Source organism: Lathamus discolor, chromosome 1, assembly GCF_037157495.1.
Source record: "Lathamus discolor isolate bLatDis1 chromosome 1, bLatDis1.hap1, whole genome shotgun sequence".
Lineage (NCBI taxonomy): Eukaryota > Metazoa > Chordata > Aves > Psittaciformes > Psittacidae > Lathamus > Lathamus discolor.
In genome coordinates, this window is record NC_088884.1 from 80,055,064 (window position 1) to 80,072,009 (window position 16,946).

General features: G+C 43.8%; 1 protein-coding gene across 1 annotated transcript in view; it reads right to left on the reverse strand.

Moving 5' to 3' along the window:
* The window catches only part of CACNA2D4 (calcium voltage-gated channel auxiliary subunit alpha2delta 4), a 125,323-nt gene that overhangs the window by 92,447 nt on the left and 15,930 nt on the right, over window positions 1-16,946 (reverse strand). Inside the window, exons 9-15 of the mRNA XM_065664160.1 lie at window positions 16,307-16,457; window positions 14,696-14,770; window positions 13,392-13,481; window positions 6,358-6,471; window positions 5,207-5,285; window positions 3,027-3,160; window positions 459-536 (exon numbers count right to left, since the gene is read on the reverse strand). Coding sequence (XP_065520232.1) covers window positions 459-536; window positions 3,027-3,160; window positions 5,207-5,285; window positions 6,358-6,471; window positions 13,392-13,481; window positions 14,696-14,770; window positions 16,307-16,457 — 721 coding nt within the window. The remainder of the gene's footprint in view (window positions 1-458; window positions 537-3,026; window positions 3,161-5,206; window positions 5,286-6,357; window positions 6,472-13,391; window positions 13,482-14,695; window positions 14,771-16,306; window positions 16,458-16,946) is intronic.

Consider the following 16,946-nt stretch of genomic DNA (forward strand, 5'->3'; position numbering starts at 1 on the left):
TTTAGACACCAGTTTTTACTGCAGAGTGAGAAACCACAATAGGGAGGTCAGGGCTGGATGCCTTTCTTCAATGATGCTTTTGCCAAACACAGGTTATTCGGCTCATGAAAAACTGTCTATATAAAATGTAGAGGTCTGCAGTAAAAAGCACAGACTAGGCAAGGTAATGATCTCTTCCAGCCTGAAACTTAATGGGTTTGTGAACTAGGCTCAGTTTGGAAATGGAAGGGATAAAACAGGGGAAATATAATGTTCAAGGGGTATTTTGAAAATACAGTATTCAAACTATCAATTTTGTCAGATAAATTGTCAGCTGCCCTTCCTGCCAGAGGTCTACTACAGTCTGTAACGGCTGGCTGTTCTTCCAGAGACCCATTGGCTTTAAAACCTTACAAAGGTCTGCTGTACACTTTTCACCTTTGCTGGCTGAAGGAGAGGGAAGCCTGTGTTGCACTCACCGTCTCATTCTTTTTGCTGAAGACTGGCATAGCCACTGTTGTCATGAGCAACAGACTTTGAGCCTGAGATGCAAAGAGCTGCCACAGAAGAACGAGCCACGTGTTAGCAAATGCAGTACCACAGATAACCTGAACGAAAGGCACTGGAATTCCCAAGGACCCCTGATGCTGCTTACAAGTAGCCACCTCCTTGCCTCCCACACCCCTCTAAAAACAGATGAGAGCGCTTCTCAATACTCTGTATCCAAGAGGATTGTGGGATGGATGCTTGCTCATGAGGGGTGATGATGATGGGATGAATGTCAATGAAGTGTGTTGAAGCAAGATAAATTAAAGAGCTGCTACAAAAACCTGCAGAAGTGGTGGCACGATTTATACCCACCACGCATTGGGAGTGTAGACATGAGCAGTTATACAACAAGTGTAAAAACCACCAAAACAAGGAGTACAGGATAGAAAAAAGCAACACAAATATGAGCAAAATCACAAACAAGATGTCATCTATATTGCAAACACATAAATACCACAAACGAGAAACACCAAAGGCAGATATTTAAAGGGCACAAATACGCACAGAGCCTGTTTATATATACTTGTTACTTAACCATCTAAGCTTAGGAAAAACAGAGACAAATCATGATCCAAACAGATCATGGTGAGCTATCTCTACAGGGGATACAGGAAATGGACATGTAATGGGGAACAGATACTCTCAGTTCTGCAGAAGGCAGATGCTCTAAAAGTACACGAGAGGAGGTACAAAATGCAAGACACAAGTGAAGAAATCTCCCAAACATGCCTAGCTATCAAAAGACCCTAATCGCTCAAAGCCAGTAGCATCTCCCTTTTATTTCTTACTTAGTCAGGTAAGTAGTAAGGCAAGAAATTACCTTCTGTCTCCATTATTATACATGGTAGGAACCATAACGGAGGGAGTCAGTAATCTATAAAGTCACATGAAGGAGACTTGAGCTTGGTATCTTGAATCTGGATAATTCTTTGTGGAAACTTTCCATTCACGGCAACACTCACACTAACACACAGCAAGTAATCTTCTCCAGCACTTAGTGGATATATGGAGAAAGAGATACAATGAACTAAGCTACTGCACAAGACAGACACCCCTACCTACTCTGAACCAACAGCACAAGCACAGCTCTCCAGTACATCCATCATTTCCTCTCCTCTTCCTGCGAGTGTAAGAGGACTCCTCCAGTGCTGCAGCCCCCACCCCCCTCCAGATGTACAGGCCAGCTGTGGCTGTGAGCACTGACACACCAACTGGCACGAGGGAAACAGCACGCTCACAAAACACAGGGGTGCAGTTACCTCCTCAGACTGTGGCAGCTAGTGAGAGACACGGACGAACAGATGAATGAGTGCATGAATGGAGGGTGAACCAAAGATGGGAGAGGCTGGGGCAGAGGAATAGAATAGCAAAACAAGCAGCAAGAGAAGAGATGCAGCAAGAAAAGAAATGCAACAGACAAGTCCCTGTGGCTGCCTTGGGAAGTGTGACACCACGCGCTGGTGCCAGGGGTGGCATGCCTGCTGATAAAATAAACTTGCTGGGTTTAGCAGCATTTCTGGAGGTTTTGCTTTGCACATTCTAGTACCATGTCCTCAGCTCTCACTTGGCACAGCTCCTGCACCAGGAGACATTCCCATGTTGCCCTCACTGAGCTAATGGGCCATGGCTGCAGCCTCAGTGGTCAGCCACAGCACAGAGGTGAGGGACGCACAGCCACAAAATAAGAATTAGAACTCTGGCAATGTAAAAAGGCAGAGGTTGAGGAACATCTTCTATATGGGGAAGTGCAGGGGAAGGCTCCTTCAGTGAAGGTTTACTCCTTTGTCCTTCCCTTCCCTCCTTTAAATTTCCAAGCTGCCTTGGCAACACAACACTATAACAGCACTTGCTTGTGGTCCAAATGTCTTCACGTATGGCAGGCCTGAGACAAAGCGATGGGTATTGGGAGTGCTGTCTGGTCCTTTGCCATGTGTCCTTTACCCGCAGGGCTGAGTACAGGGCCACTGCAGTGAAGGACTTGCTAGCTCAAGGAAGGGAAGAGTAAGCCTGCTTCCCAAACTAAGATCTGTATCTTTGAGTGACAACCAGTATACATTTAGCTACTGGGCTGGAGGAAATAAGTCTCTGTGACCCATATCCTGAGCTGTAAATCTTTCCTGTGAATAATCCTTTAGAAGGCAACCTGCTTTCACACAAGCACTACTTAAATCATGCTGTACCCGTGTGATTAGTCCTGGGCTCCCTGGTCACTGCAGATTCAGACCTGACTCTGCATACACATCTCAACTCCAGTACTGAGCAGAAAAGAAATACTGTCGCAGCAGTGCCAGAGCCCAGTAATTTCTATCAATCAACCAACTTCTGGTTTTACATAAATTTCAGGACTTATTTAGATTCTGATACACATAAGATATTTAGATGGGAATCTGGGTCAAGTTATATGCCTAATGTACTAGCTGGTTGTCTAATGCTTTTGCCAGTTTGGCCCATAAGCCCTACTGTTTGTTGACTCTAAGACTTGTGCTGCAAGTCCTTACCGCACTGTCCATGTAGGCTTCAGTCCAAATAATGTCATGGTCGTGGTTGATGACCATGGGGCGACTGAGGACATGCAGGTATTCCATCACGTTCTCCTGGACATCTGCCAGCGTGGAGATCTGAGTGTAGTAGCCTTCATGGAGAAACAGAGGTGTGAGACACGCTGCTCACATGTCTTCAGTATTTTAAGTGAGCATCTGTGCAAAGCTAGAAAACTAGATGTCAAAGACTATATACCCAGATGGGTTATCTGCTCTTTACAGAAAGTGCCTTGACATGCCTTGTATCCACAAGCTTCTGTGGACACACGTTTCTGTGGAAATCTAGAGTTTCAAAGGATTGGCTCTGTTCTTCTCAAAATACCGGACCAATGCACAGGACCGGAGTCTGGATATCATGCCAAATAGATGTAAAATGTTGCTTTGGGCCTTAGGAAAATCCTAAGTAAAAAAAAAAAACAAAACAACCACCAGCAATCAGGCTGCCTTTGTTCCTCAAGGCCAGACATATGCAAACAAAGTATTCCACCAGGCTACCCACTTACCCTGCCCAATGTTATACTAAGCCCAAACTCCCAACTTCTCTTCCAGACTTTTTCCAGCACTCTACTCTTCAGTCTGCCTAGCTTTACGTCCAAGGATAGTGACTACTTACATCTACCTATTGGAAGCAGAACCTGAAAGTGCAAGTTACCTATTTTCCTCTGCCCCTGCAGATGGACCCATGCCAGTCTAATACTACGACAAGGAGTACGGGGGAGGAATGTTTTCAAGTTATCAGAAGGTCCTTAAAACTATCTATCTGCTTAACCGGTTAGAAATGTTAACACAGTGTAAAGTCACGATTCTTGCTTCTTACCACATGGAATGGATTGGTTGTACTTGGCATGGGACAGAGTATGTCTGTTAGATGGAAAACACTACCATGTGAAACAGCTTATGATCTGATAAGCTTTGTGATGTGGGACGAGATTTAGTGTGCTTGAAAACAAGGACTACAAGAGCTATACAATGTGCTGAAAGAGAAGAACCAAAAGCAGTGAGCCTCGTGCAGAGCTCAAGTCTGGTGAGAATTCAAATGCAAGGAGCACATTTTTGTTCTCTGGTTATTCAGGAGAATACATTCTCACATTTTATGGTGAACCAACAGTGCAGTGAATTCCCTGTCACTAACCTTAGGGCTGATCATGCAATCTGAAATCCAGGTTTTTGTTGCATATATCAAAAACTAAGAACGTTACATGTGATTCAGAGTGCTAATAGACAAACATTTGAGCCTTGGATGTCTCTAGCTCACAGACATTCTGCAGTCTAGCAACTCTTGTCTGTCAATTATTTTCAGTAGCAAATGCATCCATGCATTTCATAGTCTGCTGGAGCCACTGCTCAGACAGGAAAAGAGTAAATATACCTATCTAGTCAGCCCCCAGCTTCAATCCTCCCTTCCTTTCCCTGTTTAAGTAGGATACTGGTGTAGCAAGCATTTCTGACTGTCTCCATGCAGGCTGGAGCCAAGTCATGTCCAAACAGCTTTTCTTTTTCCCCACTCTCTTCCTTTACCCTTGCAGAGTCTGTTAAGGCTAACTGGGCTTTTTAACTGGCCCCAAATGTATAGAGGTGACTCACCTACTTTGAATGGATTTTCCCATTCATGCCATATTCAGAATATTGGGTTTGTGGTGGGATTAACAAGCTCTTCTAGTGCCTCAGTGAAACCACCGGCACACAAAGAATTTGGCCAGGGTATAGGGGTTAACCTGCAGACCTCATGAAAAATGCTGTTAAATCTTTAAAGAAGAGATATTAGTTTTGTATCTCAGCCAAAAGATGTCACAGGCTTTCTGACAGAGTTTTAGACAGATTGTCAAAAGCCAGCAAGTGGGACACAATAAGCACAGGGACTTAGGTGGACTACAGCCAGCACGAATCTCGGTCATAGTGCCCCTTGGCACCATGACAGGAAAATGTGGTGGCTCAGCACGGAGGGCTTGTGTTAGTTGGACACAGTCACTCTGAACATGGACTAGCAGGGTCTGCTTTTTCCTTAGATTGCTTTCCAACCAAGGGTTCCTGGGCCCCAGGCTGTAGTGGCTGAGCTATACAGGAGTCCAGGGCCCTGCGGCTGCAGTCCATGCATGGTACATGTGATGGGGGGTCAGGGAACTGTTCCCTTACAGCACCTTTGTTGTTGCAGGCAATCCATTTCACGTTGGGGGCAAAAGTGACCTCCCGTCCGATGAGGTAAGTGAAAACCCGGACCTGGGAACACGAATGCAAAGATAGAAGAATTAGGCTGCAATGTGCCAACAAACCCAAATGGCTGAGGTTTAGCATCCTGCTATGCACTAGTGTGAATGCTTATTTGTGGTGCATAGCAATAACTCTGCCTTCACACAGAGACAGGAGCCTCTTGCTCTATTTGTTTTGCATTTTGTGGGCTGGAACTTGATTTCCATTTACAATAAGCCCAGAAAGCCAAGTAGCACCCAAGGTCATTTGAATAACAAGGCAGAAGTGCAAATTCTGTTTGATTTTATGACAGCAGCTCTGCCAGGCACTCAGCAACCACATGTGGAGAGGTTTATAGCTCACAGGAATCCTTTACCCAGGGGAACAGCTGGCTGCATGAATCATTTAGAGAAAGCTTCACCATTTCTCCTGTGTTTGACCAACAACAAAAGAGCCAATCCTGAAATAAACTGCTTTAACAGCCTCATGCTCTGGTCTCTCACTGGGCTGCTTCTCTCCCTTTGTGCATCGCTGCTGTCTGGGATGAGGTAAGCAAATAAATCATGAGGGTTTAGGATGAACCCTGCTCTATTCTTCTTTCACAGCCTGCTTTGCTAGTATAAGCCTGTAATCATAGGCCCCAGGGTAGGGCTGGAAGGCACCTAGAGAGTTTGTCTGGGCCATTTTTTTGCATACCATAAGAATTGGTAATAGCCAAACCTTTCCCAAACAGCAGCAATTACAAACAGTCTTGGATGGGATTAAAATACCTTTTTTTCCAAATTGTTTTGAAGTGCTCAGCTTAGTCTTTATCATTTTATCAGGAGAATGTTTTGATTGTCACACCTTTAGAAATCAAAGTGTATGAAAATATAATAAATCCTCACTGACCTACAGCTACCCATTTGTGATCCTACCACCTCTAAAACCACCGCAGCAGGCTCCTGCCTGGCTGCTTTGCTTTGTACAGCTGGATGCATGTGCGTATCGAAGGATGTGAATGCTCAGCTCTGCCTGACATCCTGGCTCACGCTCTTCTATTCCCACCATAGCAGGATAGCACCTTTCCTCACCCTTTCCATTTAGCACTTCCCATACAAACCTTCCGATCCGGCCAGTTGTACTTTTCAAACACAGCTTCATAATCCTCCACTGCTCCGTCTGTGATCAGCATGATAGCTTGGTTACACAAGCCTCCTTGACCAGCCTCTCTGAACTGCAAGCAGAGAGGACTAGCATTAGTTACCTCGGCACGGGCTGTTTATGTGTAACTGCAGCATATTTGTTCATGATGGGCCAGATCCTGACATTCCCTTGTAAACCTCACACTGTGCTCAGAAAGAGCTCTGCTTAAATAAATACTATGTTTGTATGCTGCATATAATTGTTTTATTTGTACAGCCCTACCTAGCACAAGTAAACACAGGAGACTCTACAGAAGTAAAATAATGAGGAAGTAAGTGCTATGGCGGAGGGGTGCGATTCCCTGCTGCCTCACATCTTACAGTCGCATTCGTTTATGCAAACAAGTATAGGCTGACCGTAAACACTGCAATTCTGATTTGACAGCAATAACTGTCACTTTTTATGGCAGAAAGCATGACAGGAGGAGGAAATCAGACTCATTATTTCAGGGCAAATCCATCAATCTGCCAAAAAACAGCAGAGAAAAGCAGGAGCATGTGAAAAAAAAAAGAGCATTACTGCCATCAGGGCTGAAATAGGTTATTAATGTGCCAGATAAAAAGGCCATACACTGTAATGACAGATGACCTGTTCTCTGTACATAAGTGATATTTAAGGTAGAGCGGAGGTATTCTGGGACTTTGGTACAAACGCTGATGTGCTCCCAAGAACACATGAAGAGGTGTTGAATTGGCACTGAAAGGGCCAGACCCTGCCTGTTCAGCCAGGAAAAACAGCCTTCAAGTGCTGCTTATCTCCTGCTCCTGCCTGTAGAGCCATTTGCGTCTTGGTTCTCTAGAGCCGGTGTACCTGAGAGCACAAACAAGTGCCTTATGCGGCAACAACACAGGTACTGAATTAGAAGTCACCAGAGGAGGTAGCAGAGGCCATGAAAGCACAAAACCACACAGCTACTTTGCTGCGGCTCCTAGCTCAGTGTCAGCATGTGTTTCTCCCTGCAGAGCATCTCACTGCTTCTGAGCATGGAAAAGTCTAATCAGCAAAGGATACAGAAACCGATGCAGAGTAAAAAAATATGGAAAGAGCAAGATACAACAGCTCTGCACACAAGATTGATGAAAGGCAATGGCATGAGATGGAGAACATGTGGAAGACTAACTGAAGGGTGACTAATGTTATATCAAACACAGCAGCAATTTTAAACTGGAGAGGGTAGTTATATGTTATAAATTAGGAAAAAGGTATCCAAGTGGCGAGACTAATTGCATAAAAATGAAAGCAAGCACTGAGTGGGAGGACGAGCACAGGATGCAAACTGGGACTTTATAGATGTTTTAGGGTTCAATTAACAAGTCCCTTCTGGTTTGGTAATGCTTTGTTAGGACAGAAAGAAAATGTCTTTACTAACACAGATGGTACTGTGGTTCCACTGTAGATTAACATCATGACCATGGATACGTGGTGCTAATATCATCATAATGTCTCCTTTCACCACTATTGATGTTATCAGTCTTGCCTTACTCTTAATACCACTGAAGTACCTGTTACTCTACTGCAGTACGTATGGGTTCAACAGCTTCTGAATGACCACATGTGTGAACCCAGTTCTCCCTGTTTCATGTATCACTGATCAGAATAGGTACAAGTGATCATGAAAGAGAAGGGTAGTGTAATAAGGTCATTCCTAACTAGCTGTTCTTAAGCAAAACATCTGAGTGAATTATTGAATCAGGACGAGGTAGCTGGACGTGCTCTGCCTCTTTTGTGTCACCACAGCACCACATTGAGAGGGGAAACAGAGTGTACCTCTCTTGCTGTGGTCATGCCAATCCAACAGTAGGGATCTCCCATATCCTTCCCTACAGAGTCTCTTAAGATCTGACATTTCCAGTCATCCAAAAATCTTCTACGCCTTGTTCTATAAAAAAAGCCTATCAGTGCCAGCTAGAGGGTAATTGGAGCTCCAGAGTGAGTCAGAACATGTGCCCCCCCTCTTCAGCAAGGAGACTCAAGGCAAAGGCTGAGGATGAACAACAGGAACAAACATAGGATCTACTTAGGTAGAAACAAAAGGGAAAAATCAGTTGATAGCTGCATAGGATTCTGCTGCAGATCATCAGGTAGGAAAAAGACAAGGAGTCTCAAGTGAGTTACTTCTAGGACAGAAATCCATTACGTGCAGATTATCAGAGAGCAGGGCTAGGGTGAGCATCCATTAAGGAGGCATAGGGTTATAATGGTGCAGGAAATGCTGTCAGAGTGAGGTTTAGATCACAGATCTGTGAACCTTGTAGTTACAAAAGCAGCTTATTCCAGTCTGTTGCAATCTACAACATATTTTGTTTAGACAATTGTTAAATTAACACTTAATTAAGGTCATCCACCATTTCAAACTACTTAAGATCTCTCTTCATGTAAGCTTACTTCAGACCTCATAATACTCAGATACTGAGAAATTAGATGCTGTATCAGAACCAGCAATCTCCTAATTACAGGAGTAGATGGTATTTTCAACAGGGAAAATGAGATCATCAGTGTCATAGAAATAGAGATTAAAAAGACAGATTTAGAAAACAAATGAACAAGAGGTAATCCCTGGCTTTTAGGTCCTTTTGTGGCTGGCTGCAGCTGCAGCAAATGAGCTGACAGCATTCACATCAGGATCTGAGCATAATTCCCTGCTCTGACTGAAATCTCAGGAGCGTGAAAGAAGGGGAGAATGGGAACAAGATGTCTGCGGAAGAGGTGCCTGAATAAGCGTGGGCTAGAGCTGCAGTTGGCGAATAAGAGATGAAGCTATGTATTCTCCCATATAACTTTGGCTGTATTACCAGGAGTAGCAGGCATGATCTAATTAATTCAGGGTCAGAGTCTCTTATACTCCTTTGTTTGCTCACTGTCATTTACTTTGCAGTTGTAGCCGGGCACAAGAGTTACTAGTGAAGCAGTAAGAACATCAGCATAGCTCAGTGATGCACAGGCATGCATGCGGATTACACACATCAGGCCAGATGACTGAACAGCCCCTCCTCATCTCCTTCTGCCCCATTCTTATACAGACCTGCCTCCAGAGAGGCCTCTGGAATTACTGAAAATTCAGGCTTAGTGGAAAGTGTCTCATGGGTAGAAAATTAGCTGAAGAGAAGGAAACAGAAAGCTAGTGAACAGCAAATGAGAGATGGCATTAAGCAAAACGGCATAAACTGGTAAACAGGAAATCCTAAGCTTTGCATATCCTGAAAACTATGCTGCAGAATCTGGGTCTGTAAAAATGCAAGTGGAATCAAGAAAAGATTTACAAACATTCAGAGAAGAAACAAGAAAGGGAGTAAAAGGAGTATGTTGCCAGATGATAAAAAACAGAGGGAAATGGTCAGGCAGAGATGCTTTATAGCTGTCATACTTCATCATCAAAAGGACAATATTGTAATGGCTGCGCACACACTGAAGTGATAAGAAACAAAGAAAAGAATGAATGAATTACAGGCAGGGTCACAAAGTGGTAGGGTTAAAGCAAAAGTTAATTGAAAGCATTTGAATAATCTCTGCTCAGCAGCAACGAAAAGAATTGCAGAAGGTGTTACTGAACTAGTTGCCTCTTGAGCCAAGACCTGACTGGGACTGAGACCCCAAAGGACAAAGTGGGAATCAATAGAAAATGTGTTACAAGAAGGGAATAAACTAGGTGGGTAAATTTTCCTTAAACATTTAGCACACTGCTAGAAAGATTAGTAACATGGTCCTCTTGTGAGTGTGCAAATGAAATGCTTCCCCACACAGGTGGGGGGGATAAGAGGCCGCAAACTCCTTTGGTTACTCCTATCAGCAGATGGGCTTATTCTTTTCATTACACCAATTTGCTCAAGTTATATAATCTTACATCTCGCTGAAGTCCAGTTTTTTACCAGTTTCTCCACTTTCTTTTTTCATCTATAGCCTTTTTTGAGTGACCTACTCATAAGAAACTTCAAGATGTTATTTCTGAGTTCAACTGCCAGTCAAGGTACAAATTAAACCAGCTTGGCATTAAGAGGAGACATCAGTCCAAGGTGACCTAAGAGAGCAAAACTTGGGGTTTCTTTTCCTCCACAGGGTCAGAAACCACCAGCTTTCAAAACACCTACTTAGTCTGAGAATTACCCTGAGAAAGGAGGAGCTAAGAGTCACAGATTTTGTATAATCTAATCCTAATTCTATTCTTATATAACAAATATATGAATATATTTATATCACTCTCTGATTTAGGGCTGTGTTTGCATATGTATATATGTACACACATCTTTGGCATGCCTGTAAAAATATATAAGTATCTTTGCAATTGATGTCCGTTGGAAAGGATAGTGAGAGGCTCAAATACAGAACAGGAGGCTGAATACTGGCTAGAGAGGAGTACCGCAGAGACGGATCAGCCGTATAGGAATTAACAATGTGACAGTGTCTGAAGAAACGTAGCTGTTGTCTTACGTTGTGTTAAGAGGACTGTGGTGTGTAAAACAAGGAAGGTGATTATTCTGCTCTGCTTAGCACTTGATAGCTCTCAGCTGCAGCACTTACATACTGGTGGGAGGATGGTGTTTCAGGGAAGGCAGCCCAGAAGCAGCCATGAGGAGAGCAGCGGCCAGAACAAAGGGGTATAAATCCTACAAGAAAAGGTTGAGAGGACAAGACGTGCCAAGCTTGTTGAAAGAAGGAGAAGACAGCGGTGAGAGAGACTAAAGCTTGATAAACAAAGAAGGAGCTCACTTGACAGAACTTTGAAGCACTTAATGAATGTATGCTTAAGACCACAGTATCCCTGGCACGCAGATTTTATTGAAACCACTTGGTGTGTGGCTAAATTGAAATAGAGAATTTAAGTGGTTTATTGAGCATGGCTGAGAGGGGCAGAGAAGGCTCTGGCTAACTGTTCTCCTGAAGCTATTCTGCAGATTGAGTCACAGATTAAAATATACCCTGTCTACCCCAGAACAGAATGGAGGAAAACAAAGACGGTGAGAGACTGTGCTCTTCTGCAACCCCTCTCTGCTACTCATACCTCACTGAGTAGGTCTCTACTGGGCTATTAATTCTATGAGCAATTGGACTGAGGAAAATTACCAGGGAAATTTTGTAATCACTTTCATTACAGATATTATTACTGGTTGTCTGTTGTAATCAGCAAAGCCTGTTTCATCAGTGTGATGTAGCAATTTTCATTTTCATTCTCTTACGTATGCTCCTGTGAACAATAACAGGACAGTCTGTGAGTAACAGCTATGACTACAAGCTTAGAATGTGAATGTTGTCTGATGGGAGGGGGGTGGCCAATTCCGCCAAAATTCCCCTTTCTCCTGTCTGCATGACTGCAGCAGCACAGATTTGTTTCAGGGAACACTAATGGAAACCATTTTCCTTTCCTATTACTGATACAGAACTAATAATCTCTAAGATTTCAGAGAGTCCATGAAGTATAAGATCACTTGGCAAGTGATACCCTTTTGACTTAAGTTGTGGTGCTTGCTGAGCCTGGGGTCCTTGATACCAGCTGGTGGTATCAAGGCACTCTCTAGGTGAGCCCCAAAATAGGGAGCTGAAGTTTGGGGAAGGCTGTTCTAGGACAGCAGATGTGGTTCTGTACTTGCATGTCTATGTATGTGCACAATGCTGCTGGTGCACTGAGACATCACCTCTGTCTCTTCTGAATGTCATCAGGCAGACAGAAGTCCTGGCATGAAGTTGTAAAGTGCTATGTTAGATATTAAGAAATAATTTTTTCCTCTGTTGGAACAATTGTTTAAATACTGTGATTTATATCTGTATGGGCTCTGGATCTTTGTTTTTTAAAGTTCAAGTTAATTTTGTCATAAAGTTCAAAGCCACATGTAGGTAAATCTAGCAGGGCTCTAGTCCATACAGTTTTTCTAGGTTTGTAGCATTACTGCTTCTTCGGTCATCTCAACTATCTTCCTCCAAAGATGTTGAAGCATTACTACTAGGAGTGCTGCCAGCCTAAGACTGCAATGCCAAGGTTACACCACACTCTTCTCAAGTTGCCACTAATTCCATTATGCTTTTGTAACCATTGGCAAGTCAGCTCACCCACCACCATCCCTGGGTTCAACTCTGATCAATGCTTGCACTGGAATTAATCAGGAACAGGATTACCATACCCAACAACAAACTTGAACTTTCAATTTGTAAAATAAGTAAGACTGGAGAATCCTTCCCAGGGTGTCAATACCTCTACCACATTACTTTTAACATCATCGTTATGGCCACTAGCATCATAGTGTGTACATATTTTTGTCAGCCCCAAAGGCACTTGCATCTTTTGGCCAACCACACTATACACAGGGCTGCAAGGAGGTGGGGGTGTTCAGCTGGTTCTTCGTCCTTTTTTGTTAACCTTCCTTAAGAAATAGAGTTAAATTTTATGTTTACCTCCAGGCTACTGAAGTCACAATGGTTCACATAAGGCAATGAATCATTTACGATTCTTATCACAGGGCATGATCAGACTGACTGATTAATTCTTCTGTACCTGTGACTTCTTCCCCAAGCACTGACACTCAAAGTGACATTGAAATAAACCTGAAGCCTGAGAATAATCTTTCACATCTTCATCATCATCTACTTATCAAGACTCACATTGTAATAACATTACTTATGACTAGAACTGTCACCCTTAGCTGATCAGTTATTTTATTGCCACCATCTATAACCAAGGTACCTGAGCAATGCCCAGTTGTGTGGCTCATTAAGGAAGCACTCAGGAGGCTACAGCCTTGAAGGGATCGGCAGCCTCAAGGCACCACGCACAAACTGACACCTCCAAAGTATGGGGTCACCCCTGCACACTGCCTGTCACAAAGTTAGAGACTGTGAGATCAGTTTATGCCACCACCCGCCAGCCTCACCGTGAAGGATGTGTTAAGTCATAAGATGCAGAGGGGAAAGTAGGGGTGGGCAGGGACACTTGTGCCCGATGCATGCAGCAGCACTGACTCTTACCTCCCTCAGTATTTTGAAGGACTCTGTCAAAGCCTTGTTCACAGTGCCGACTCCTTTTGCCTGCAGTTCATCCACCAGCTGCTTGAAGTGCTGGCAAGAAGAGAGTGAAAAAGGCAGCAATGGGTTGCAGGCAGGGTGTTTCCTTCAGCAGAAGGAGGAAAGGGTAACCTGGAAAAATCTGCGCTTTGGGCTCCTGATCCTTCACCACTGCTGGATGTGCAGTGCAGCACTGTGATGAGTGGAGGTGGGAAAGTCAAGTGGCGGTTCCACTGGCAGTGCCATCATGTTGCACCATTGCTCGAGCAGCCAGAGCAGGACTGCATTTCACAGTCTATGTGCTGCAGGCCATGGGCGGTCCATAAAACATCATGCAAGGGACAAAACTATTAGAAATCAGACTTTCCTTTACCTACCCCTTCAGGAAAACAAACAAACAAAGCAAAACATTCCTGTGCATGCAAGAGCAACAGAACTGGGGAAAAAGAAAAAAAAAATCAGTGCTCATCCACTACTTAAGAGGCATTGATCTGGTTGTAAATGAAACCTTCAAGAGTGCTCTCTGCAACATAGCATCCAAAATGCTTGGGGATCCTTTGGGAAATGCTGCAGGAGACATCATCCTCTGGAGTCATACTCAGACTCAGGACCAAGCTGGGAAAGAAATCTGGAGAGAAATCAGGTTGTTGAAGACATGGAAAGATGTAATACATCTGTGGTATTAGTATAGAGAAAAGGGAATTGAAGAAAACTAAACAGTAAGAAATGCTGAAGATACAAGTCAGCCCAGAGGGTGGTGGAGCAGCTGGGTACAGGCTGAGCCCTCCTGGATAAGAGCAACAAACCCCCTCATCAGAGAAAGCTTGCTGGCAGTCAAGCCTGGCAAAGGATCAGGCCAGGGTCAGAACACATTCACCAGAAAAGGGCTGATTTTTCTCTTTTGAGGGCTGAGGATGTGGGGTTTCAAATGTGGAGACACTTTTTCCTCTGCAAGCTGTTCTTCCATGGCAGTCTGGGCTGGGTCCAGTCAGGCTGTCAGTAGTGGTGGTGCATCCCTTGTGACACAGCTGGTTGCTACTGGTTAGCTATCCAGCTGACACCATGTTACAGTGGCTTTGTGTAAGCAAAGGTGAACCACAGAGCCAGCACACACCACTGAACTGGTGTTTGTTTCTGAAATGCAACCCCACATATTTCTGGGAGATGGTTTTTTTCCCCCTGGAGTTACATGTCACAGTATCTTAACCTCTGTACTTCTTACATTAAGAGAGCTACGTGAATAACATAGATAGGAGCCTGGTACTCACCTCTCTGTTATCTCTGTCTGCTTGGACCAGGATACCCTTAAAACAGGGTTCAATAAAATGAACATAATCATTATACTGCAAAGAGAAAGTGAAAAGAAATGGGTTGTAATTGGAGAAAACTGGGTTCATGTCCTGGATGGATGTTCAGAAAACAATATGGAACATTATGCCATTTTATACACATTTCCCTTAAGAATCATTTGCAATGATCATGAAAAATGTGATTTTGACAAATCTCAATCTGTTTGAATAATGCATTAATTATGGTGCTTTGCTGAGTTCTATCTGGGCATATCTACAGACACAGAATTGCTTTTTTTCCACTCACGCTGTAGAGATTTCTTCCACGCTCTATTAGCTTATGCCCTTAGCCTTGCTTCTAGCACTATTTGCACATATTTTTGACTTCGGGAGACTTTGCGTGTCCCCTGTCAAACTTCTCAAGTAATTTTGTATCCTAATGTCTGATGCCTCTTGTGCACGGCTGAATAACAACATATCAAGTTACCACATATCCACCAAATTGTGATAATTAGTGGGGTGTATTCTTCTAGCCTGATACATATGCGAGCTAAAACACACCGGTATAAACCTTTCACTGCAAGGTTCAGAAGAGCATCATTCCTAAAAGCATGGCTAAGAGGCTGTTAATGCTCAAGCTTAGGAGCTTAGGTCAGGCTATAATGTGTCTGAGCTGGTAGGTTCTTGGTGTGGGTACAGTAAAGGAATATATATTATATGCTCTTTCTGGGATTGTTTTGATGAACAGATGATATTTCAAACTCCTTAATGGCTTGCCTCCATTTTTCTGCCAACACTGTTCACTCTTCCAACTATCCAGCCATATAAAGACAGATCTTTACTGGAGTTTCTAAGTAACTTACACAATAACAAGCTATTGACAAAAAGTAGACTTTATATCTCAGTGACTGTGCCCTGGCAAGCTTTTATAGAAAGGAGCCCAGGGAAAGAGGTGGTGTTTGAATTAGCTTTTAAAATTAGGAGACAGGCAGCTGTTTGGCTTTAACCTGGCACCGAACCTCCTGGTCTTGGCATGGATCATGGAAAATCTTTGCTTTCTGTGATCAGTGGTGCTGGTTCTCTATGGATAACCAGCACAACCTCAACCTGTCCAGGGCTTAAAAAGGGAGGTAGTAACATTGAAGCAACCTGACCAGTCTCCATGCAGACCTGCACGGGTTGAACTAGTTTGCAGCCTTGCAGGATTCTGATACACAAAAAGGCATATGCTGGTAATTTTCTGGCCTGGAAAAGCTATCCTGAGGCTGGAGCCCAACACAGTATTATGCTATGCTGTGCAAATTTATTATATCTAGTGTCTTTCTACACCACTTTACCTGTTTCACTCACATTACTAAGTAAGCAAAAAGATGCAGCTGACATCCTCCGTGGAGGGGGGAGATGACTCAGCAGCCATCCTGCTGACCACACAAAGCCAGTCTCCCAAAGTTAATTAGTTTTAATACGCCATCCAACATGGGTACTAAGTGTTGTTGTTACACCACTGTAATGCCTATAGTTTGCTAAGGGGACTGAAAAGCTGGTATAAGGCACAAGGAAGACAACTTAATGAAAATGGGACATACTTACTGCAATGATGTTGACAAAGTCATTTTCTCCCAGAGTATCTAATATGGTGGTAATGGTGTGTTTGGCAATGGTCATCCGCAGGCCCTTCATGCTCCCACTGACGTCCACAATGATGACAATGTCCTTGGGAGAGGTGGCCGCTTGGATGTACCTTTTATAAAAGAAGAATACGAGGAAGCAGGGTGAGTGTAGAAAGAGGAAGAATGCTGAGTGTGCTGCTGTTGTGTGATGCTAGAGGCAGCAAAATGAGTGCCACGAATACAGCTATTCAGCAGGGTCAGGATGGGAAGCCGATGTGTCCCTTCCTACCAACATGCCTCTCCCACCAGCCCCAGCATCTCACTTCCCACATTGGCAAATGCTGGGCCTGCTGCAGATATATGCCCACATACAGCTAACAGTGACAATTGCTAAAGCCTCCTTTAGCCATGCTGAATAGACTGAGTAAACATCTCACATCTCTGGAGTCTGAACAGCCCCATCCCTCCAGTCACAGAATTATAAGGAGGATGGGACAGAGGAAGGACAAACCAGTGGCAATTTTCATGTGGCACATGTTAGATGCCGTAAGGAAAGCTGGAACTGACAGGTGGCAAAGCTTCCTAACCTGCCACTGCCTTCATTCATGTACCCCTCATCT